This window comes from Malaya genurostris, chromosome 2 (genome assembly GCF_030247185.1).
Source record: "Malaya genurostris strain Urasoe2022 chromosome 2, Malgen_1.1, whole genome shotgun sequence".
NCBI classification, from domain to species: Eukaryota; Metazoa; Arthropoda; class Insecta; order Diptera; family Culicidae; genus Malaya; species Malaya genurostris.
This window is the reverse complement of record NC_080571.1, coordinates 167,122,012-167,131,063: the sequence shown is the minus strand read 5'-3', so window position 1 is coordinate 167,131,063 and position 9,052 is coordinate 167,122,012. Positions and strand designations below refer to the sequence as shown.

The window sequence follows — 9,052 nt, the reverse complement described above, 5'->3', positions numbered from 1 at the left end:
GCCACTTCTACGTGAACGGCTCTGACTACCAGGCAGGTGAACAATACTACCCATCGTTTCTCCTTTCTGCGACCGACCGTTACCTCAAATGGACCAAAGTAATCAACTCCAACATGACTGAAAGGTCGAATATTCGGAGTTAATCTTTGTATCGGTAATGGAGCCATCCGTGGAGCACGAGGTCGATTACGGTGAACTTTACACCATAAACAGGCTGATGAGACTTTGCGGATTACAGCGTTGACTTTCGGAATGTGGTATCGCTGTTTCAATTCGTTCTTAACGGTTTCCCGATACCCATGACCAAACTTTTCATAAAAATGGTGTACTATCAGAATCGAAATCGGATGATCATCCGGTACGATTATTGGAAAACGTAAATCAAACGGGAGCATCTCCGCATTCGCTGCACGCCCTTCCATGCGAATCAAACCGTCTTCTTCGACCAGAGGTGTCAGCCTGTACATCACACTTGTTTTTTCTATTTTCAGCCACTCGTTTATTGGCCGACCCTTGTTATGCAATAAAACTTTCAACTCGTCTTTGTAAGCCTCGATTCTGATTTCAACAGTGATCGTTCCGCCTTTTGATATTCATGCTGCTGTAAGGGTACACGAATTGATCGAACACTATGTTTGATGAGCATTCTTTGTTGATTTGGCGTTGCTTTAGCTGTTTCTATCGGCATTTCCTTGGACTTTTTTTTGCAATTAGTTAGAAATCGACACACCATAGCCATGTTTCTTACAAGTACTGTCCACTTAGAAAAACGACGGAAATCGATTAAACTCTCTGCGATGACTGTATCGTGCAAAAGTAAATGGACCCGCAACTCTTCCGTTGTATTTGCTGGCGGCATGTTCTTCGGCCAATCTTCCTCGTCTAGGTACAAAAACCTTGGACCTGTAACCCATGAGCTATTCGAAAGTAGCTCTAAGTCTTTGCTCCATTTGGTTAGCTGGTCCGCCACGTTCAATTTTGTTGGTACCCAGTACCATTCTGTCAGCTTCGTAAGACTCAAGATCTCTCCAATCCTAAACCCGACAAACTGCTTGTATCTGCGTTGGTCAGAGCGAATCCAAGACAAGACCGTCTACGAGTCGGTCCAAATGAACTGTTTGTTTATTATGAAGCTGTGATTATCATGTATCGTTCGTACTAAGCGAGCTCCTAACACTGCACCTTGAAGTTCCAGCCTTGGAATCTATAATTGCTTTAGTGGGGCCACTTTCGAACGGCTCATCACCAAAGCGCATTTCACTTCTCCTTTGATAACTGCCCGTAGATATGCTACACAGCCATATGCTGTCTCACTGGCATCTGTGAAAATATGAAGCTGGATATCTTCAATCTCGCATGTTTTTGCTTTTCCGAAATAGGCTCGAGGAATTTTGAAACGTTCGATATCTGAAATTAATCGTAACCAACAAGTCCACTTGTGATAGGATGCATCATCAATTAAATCGTCCCAATCGCAACCCGTTCGCCAAATATCCTGGATCAACATTCTTCCCAGCACAGTAAAAGGCGACAAAAGGCCTAGCGGGTCGAACAAGGCCATCACACATCGTAATACCTTTCTTTTGGTCGGGCGTTCATCGCTCTGAACAATTACTTGCAGTCCAATGTTAGACGATGTAGCAAACACGAAAACATCCTGTTTTGGTGTCCATACGATGCCTAGAATACGTTCGTAGTCCGTACTTGTATCTTGGTCAAAGCGCACAATTTTATCAGCTTTCCGTTCGACAATTTTCTCTAAAAACGCACTGGAATTTGACACCCAATTTCTAATATGGAAACCTCCTTGATCGTGAATGTGCTGCACCTCTTTCGCAATTCTAACCGCATCCTCGACCGTGTCTGCGCTATCATAATAGTCGTCTACATAGTGACGATTTATGACCGCCTTCGCTGCATCAGGATATGCCTCTAAGAATCGTTATGCATTCACATTCTTTACGAATTGAGCTGAGCAGGGCGAAGATGTAGAACCAAACGTCAGCACATCCATTACATACACTTGTGGTGTTTCATCTAGACTGGTACGGAACAGAAAACGTTGTGCTGATTTATCTTCAGACCTGACATGGATTTGGTGGTACATTTCGGCAATGTCCCCTCCGTATGCTATTGGCCTTTCCCGAAAGCTACACAGTACTCCCGGAAGTGACACCAACATATCCGGTCCCTTTAACAACTCCGAATTTAGCGACACTCCATTGACAGCTGCCGAAGCGTCCCACACAAGGCGGACCTTGTTTGGCTTCCGTGGGTTTAACACAACCTTGAGCGGCATAACCTTGTGTGCGTAACCTTTCACTTGGTATTCACTAATCTGTTTGTACACATTTTGCTTCAATTCAGGATCTTTTTCCAGCCTTTTTTCCAACGCTTTCATTCTACGTACGGCCATCGAATAACTGTCAGGAAATTGTCGTTCGTCTTCTCGCCACAGAAGACCTGTTTGGAAACGATTGCCTATCCGGGTCGTTGTCGATTGAAGAATCGCTCGAGCTCGTTGATCCTCCGCCGATTCCGGAACGCCGAACGAAGTAACTCCTGCTTCATCCAACGTGTACTGTGTCCGGATCATGTCATGAAGTTCTTGGTTACTTGCTTGAGTAACCGAATGGAGATTGAGAAACGTTTCAGCACTCGATTTTCGCTGTTGTGGGCCATATATCGTCCAGCCGAGCTTAGAACGCCCGGCTATTGGTTCATCACCTTTTCCAACTCGTGATTCTAAAGGAGCGAATAAGTGCAGATTATCAAGCCCAATCAAGATTGCCGGTTCTTCTGACGAATGATCTGTCACGGATAGGCCCGCCAAATGTGGATATCGTACTGAAATCTCCGCGAATCGCACACTTTGCTTCGGTAGCACTAATTCCGATACAGTACGTACGTCTCTTAATAAGAATTTCTTATTTTCTCCGATCGCAGACAGTTCCAATTTAATTTTTCGCGAATTATTTTCGTGACGCCTGATGTCACCAGTCCATTTCACTATTAGAGGTTCAGCTTCGCCTTTTGCCTTCAACCGATTAGCCATCCTTTCATCAATCAGTGTACTTGACGAACCCTCGTCTAGAAATGCAACAGTTTGTATGCTTATTTGCCCCACGGTCAGTTTTACCGGTACCATACGAAAAATTACTCCACAGTACAAATTCTTGTGAGAGTTACACGCTACTTCCATCAATTGCATGGACTCTTCTCTCCGATGCAGGAGGTAGTGATGATTCCCACCACAATTTTTCATGGTGCATCGCAGCTTGGCGTTGCAGCGACTCTTCCCATGATTATTCAAGCAGATACCACATAGTTTCAATTTCTCAACTGCACTCAAACGTTCAGCAACGCTCATCTGCTTAAATTCGTCACAATACCGGATTTTGTGGTCATCACTCTTGCAGATCCAGCACAGTTTACTGGCTTTGGCTATTTGTGTTCCTTCCTCTGGTTTCTGAATACCGTCATGTAAGTGAACAAACTCCTGTCTGGATTTGTTTTTCCCTCTCCGCACCGTCTCGTTACACGACCAAGGAGAAAAATCAGATACTTCAGATATATCCGAAACTATATCTTGCATGAAAGCAGAGAACGTTTTCAATGTGGTGGCATTTTTTCCTCGTTTATATCTCACCCAGTCCAGTTTGTAGCTGGTTGGCAGTTTTTCGACCAGTTCATCAATCAACATAGGATTGTTGCAATGTTCCCTAAGTCCAGCAGCCAGCAAATGATCACAAAGCTGCTTCACTGCAATCCCAAAATGAATGAACGATTCTAAACGTTCGATTCTAGGTGAGGGAGCGTTCCGCACCTTCAGCATAAGTGTCTTAAGCAGTTTCTGAGGCTTTCCAAATAAATTACGCAGATCTTCGATGACATCAGGAACGGAATCAGGGAGAACTAGTCTGCTTCGAACCGCTTCTAAGGCATTTCCCTGCAAACAGTCCTGCAACCTTTTCAAGTTGTCTATGTTTGTAAACCCGCAAGCCTCAGTTGTATATTCAAAGCTGCTGATAAACAATGGCCACACTTCCGGCTCTCCACTGAATGTTGGAAGATGTTTGGACACTCCCTGCCGAGCCAGCCGTTGACTTCTCGTCAGTTTGATTACCTGTGTCCCGGACCCGGTTTTGCTCCTTCTCGATCCACCGATACTCAAACTTGGTATTGAAGTTTCCTTCTTTTCATCTTCTGAACTCTGCTCTTCTTCTAACGATTCGAATTGCGATTGCAATTCTTCGTCTACTAGATCTTTTTCTTCTTCTTCGTCTTCTTCTTCAGCAACTTTACCACCCCCTTGGTGGTCTAACTGTTCTTGCCACTTTTTTAGATTGAGCTCAGAAAGCCAACTTTTAACTTTTTCTTTTCCTAAGGAAACCGATTTACCATCCTGCCTAAGTTCGATTTTCTTGCTGATATTGTTGCTTCTACCGATCGCTGCTTTGTCTCCTAAAGCCTCTACTTTCTGCATACTGACATTCATTTTTTTTACGTATTTTATCCCGTTTCGAGATGAATTCTTGTTCCGCAGTCAACTGGCGATCCAGCAGCTCTTGCTCTTGCATTGAAATTCCCGTTCGCGCATCTCCTTTTCAAGAACCAGCTGCTTCTTCATAAGTGCCCGTTTCATTTCGAGACGCTTCGCTCGAAGTTCCATTTCCGCCTTAAGTGCTTCCTCCCTCGCTAGCTGTTCCTTTTCCAGTTGTTCAACATGTTTGGCAACAGAGGAACCTGCGCTGCGAACTGAGTCCGTGTCACCCTTCGACGAACCTTTCTTCGGTTTGGGAACACGCAATAGTACGTCCTTCGATTTTGTGCACTTAGGACAATACCAGTCAACTTCAGTAACTGCTTCGGTTACTTCAGCACACTTGAAATGCGCCCATAGCTTGCAATCGTTGCAACTTACCATATGGTAATCGTCTTCTTCCGGACCGCCACATATTAAACAATTCGCCAATGACTCATCCATATCAGGAGAACTTGAAGCCATTTTTAGGTTAAGTCCGAGTAATTCTTTGATTTTGTTCGGAATTCTCCCAAGAAACTCTCGATGAAATCTGCCTCGTTTTAAAGCAGATCAAAGCTGCAAATTTATTTATGTTTAGTTTAAATGTATAAACGATCAATCAAATTCAACTCACAATTAGTTTCTTCTCTCCCTATTCAAATGACTAAGCACAATCCGTCCAAATTGTCAACCGAAATTATCAACCAGTTTTAAATCTGCGTGTTTGATTTTAATTTGTAATATTTGTCTGTGCAGTCTTACTTCAACGTATAACTCACCTAAACTCCTTACTAGAAAGCCAAATACTTCCGTACTCCGCGTAGATATAAGTTTTATACCTGTAGTTTTGTTTTAGTCAAATACAACTAGTTATTTATCTGCATAGAATAATGAATTGTATACTGTTTACCTTTTAATTCTAATGATTTATAGATACCAATAAATTAATTAATAGAAACTATAAACTGGTTGAACAAATTAGCTTGATAATATATTCAAAACTGCAAACAATATCCAATAACTTCCAATTTCTGCCAAACCTATCTGCTATTTTGCCAGTAATGCCTTTTGACATTTATTTGCTTATTAACTTTCATCTATCTCTTTCTTAAATCTTTCATCACTCAACGGCAGTGTTGCCAAAGGTGTTATTCCAAACACTCATTTTTCTCGTAGATGGCTGAACCGAACTAAGATTCAAATGAAATCTAGGAACCATAAAAGATTGAAATGAAAGGTCTTAAGATCCTATAACATATCTCGCTTTTTAGTCAGATCCAACTTCCGGTTTATGAGATACAGGATGATTTGTATAAAAATGTCCATTTCGCTCAAATTTATTAGGTTTATCGGGTTTGTAGATTTGGATAGTCAATAACCAAATAAACTTATCTCAGTTTTTTTCGATTTGGAAGGTACTCAACAATTTAATTCGCACTACGATTTTTAAAAGATGTCTACACTGATTTTCAATCAGTTTGAATCAAACGTAAACTATACAGCTCTTGAGGTTTATTTAACTGACTTCGGCTACACCGATTTTAGAATTCCGGTTCAGTACCGAATCGTTTCTCAAAGCTCAATCGTTTTCTCAAAAAAGTCCAAATCAAAATTCAACTATAAAAAGTTCAAATTAAAGGATTTATGGTCCCATACAAAATTAATGAATTTTATCCGATTCTGGAATTACAGGGTGATGAGTTTTTAAAATTCATTCCGATATAGAAGATGACACTCCAAAAAAGCTTCAAAGTTGGACTCAAAACTATTGCAATTTATATGTCATATTAATTTATGGCCATACGAATCGTTTTCGGTTATGCTGGTTCTTGAATACTGGTTCTGGTAGTACCGTGAATAATCGTAAGCTCTAAAATGGAATTTATTTCGACATCTCATGGAAGGTTCAATCGATTATTACACGTTTAGATTAAAATTCGATCCGATTGAGAGTTTCGACATTACAGGCTAATGAGTGAATAAAACTTTAAATTGCCGCTTGAATATCATTAAAATGTCATGCGAACTAAAACACCGAAGAATATTCATGTAAAAAACACATGCGGATGATAAAAAAAGGTATAATCTCACTGCTAGGTGGATTAAGTACGTTTTTTGATTCGTGACCGTTATATCGACGACAAGGGAAGTCGCTTTGATTACCCAGGATTGGCGCCATTATACCATTCGTCAATCTCTTACCTATCGGCAATCGAGGCTCATCACAACACTGAACGATTTTGTGCGTCAATTCACTGCTCCAGTTGCCGCTTCGTTGAACGAGTCATTGAAGGAGTTTTCTGTCGAGAAGAGGAAGCGCCGAAATTTGTTGCTTTGGTGAGTGAACATTTAGTATACTACCGAGGCTAGGATTACAGAAATACACATGTTACATCCTCTTCGATTTTCAACAAATTCACTGAGCCCTGAAGGCCCTTTGTAGGGCAATCCGTCCATCTTGGGATTCGATTTTCATTTATATTAATTGAAATAATATTGGTGACTGGAATTGAAGTGACTTCGTCGGGATTTGTGCCGCTGATGGTTTCTCTGGGTGAGTTGCCGCAGTATATGTCCGGCCGAAGTTTACAAATTTGGATATTACACCTATTACTTTCCTCTTTGCTGCATAATCCTATTATTCGAGTTTGGTCAGCATCGGGATCCGAGTGTAACGTTACGAACACTAATCATTATATTGAAGCTTTTTCGGTTTTTTTTTAACGATATCAAACTAACTGGAGATTATAAGAGGAGAAAGAATATGAAATCATAGAGCCATAGTACTCAAGGAAGAGCAAGGATGTGAAGAATAAAGTGCGGAAAAGTGAGACGTGACAAGGGTCATTTAAGTAAGCAGAAGGCTTCTCGTATCTAAACTTTTACCTTCTACCAGAGGAGTCGAACTTAGGCATCTTAGCGATACGAGTTATCCGAGTCTCTGATATGTCAGAAAGTAAAGGCAAAGGTCATTTGCCATTTACTGTCCGAACCGGCTCGGACAGTAAATGGCAAATGACCTTTGCCTTTACTTTCTGACATATCAGAGACTCGGATAACTCGTATCGCTAAGATGCCTAAGTTCGACTCCTCTGGTAGAAGGTAAAAGTTTAGATACGAGAAGCCTTCTGCTTACTTAAATGACCCTTGTCACGTCTCACTTTTCCGCACTTTATTCTTCACATCCTTGCTCTTCCTTGAGTACTATGTCTCTATGATTTCATATTCTTTCTCCTCTTATAATCTCCAGTTAGTTTGATATCGTTAAAAAAACCGAAAAAGTAAAAATTACTGACTGACCAGAAGTCATAAATAAAAAAGTAAAAAAAAAAAAAAATTATATTGAAGTGCAACATTTATTTCTGTCGGATAAAGTTATACAGTATATGCCTAGCGAAGGTAGGTCATCTTGCAAAAGACTACACAGCATCTTTTCTCTCTTGTTTACCATTATACCGTGACGAGACACTATGCCTGCCGCTAGCGCATCCAGTACCAAGAAGCCGCCGTCGATGAGGGCATTGACGGGCAGAATCAAGGAGACCCAATTATCGTTTAATGACATCTGGAGATTTGTGCAACCATTCAAGAAACAAATACTGCTACCGAAGTAAATGTACGCCTAAATAAGTTGGATGACTTGTGGGAGGGTTTCAGTGAAACCTTAATTGAAATCTTTGCTCATGATGACTATAATGCTAAGGGGAGTACGCTGGAAAAGGAACGCAATGAATTCAGTGATTGTTATTATGAAGCTAAAGCCTTTTTAACCGATAAGCTTGAAGACCTACAGAAACCGGACTTGCTTGAACAGTCTATTCGAGTAGGCGATTCATCGATGCGTGCTGCTGTTGACCACGTTCGGCTTCCACCGATCAAGTTGCAGACATTCAGTGGCGATATCGACGAGTGGCTCAATTTTCGGGATTTTTTTACCTCTCTCATCCACTAGAAGCCAGATTTACCAGAAGTTGAAAAGTTTCATTACTTGAAGGGTTGTTTGCATGGAGAACCAAAAAACTTGATCGACCCAATTCAGATCACTAGAGCTAATTATCAGGTGACGTGGGACATGTTGTTAAAGCGGTACAACAACAGTAAACACTTAAAGAAACGACAAATTCAAGCACTTTTCAATCTACCGTCCCTATCCAAGGAATCAGTTTCCAATTTATATGATCTATTTATTTATTTATTTCGTCAAGCAAATGTAGACTACATAGAGATGGTTACAATGTTTACTTAGATACTACGCATTATTTCTACGACTAAGCTGTAATTTCATTTCATTTTTGGACATACCACATCAAGATGTTCGCACTATTGAGTGGCTGAGTCAGCGTGCTTGCGAATTGGCTTGGCTTATCTTAACAATGGAGTCGCGGACAATAGACGGTGGAACAAAAGGATAGTCCACGAGGTGAACAACGTGACCAAACACGCGGTCAAAAATTGTAAGTAGGAAGCGAGTTGAAGAACTAACACGATTTACCAAATATTATTAAATCGGAAATTGGAAATTAAATT

General features: G+C 41.0%; 1 protein-coding gene across 1 annotated transcript; it reads right to left on the bottom strand.

The window, feature by feature from the left end:
- Window positions 1-1,204: 1,204 nt before the first annotated feature.
- LOC131428977 (uncharacterized) lies at window positions 1,205-4,486 on the bottom strand. Its single transcript, XM_058593033.1, has 2 exons — window positions 1,996-4,486; window positions 1,205-1,932 (listed from the first exon to the last, which is right to left on the bottom strand). The coding sequence occupies exons 1-2, from the start codon at window positions 4,484-4,486 to the stop codon at window positions 1,205-1,207; spliced, it is 3,219 nt and encodes a 1,072-aa protein (XP_058449016.1).
- Window positions 4,487-9,052: the final 4,566 nt, after the last annotated feature.

Bases quoted from the DNA above. Each gene is read 5' to 3' on its own strand.
- LOC131428977 (XM_058593033.1), bottom strand. From the start codon at position 4,486: ATGCAGAAAGTAGAGGCTTTAGGAGACAAAGCAGCGATCGGTAGAAGC. The intron at 1,933-1,995 runs GTTCTACATCTT...AACGATTCTTAG, and splicing joins AATGGATGTGCTGACGTTTG to AGGCATATCCTGATGCAGCG.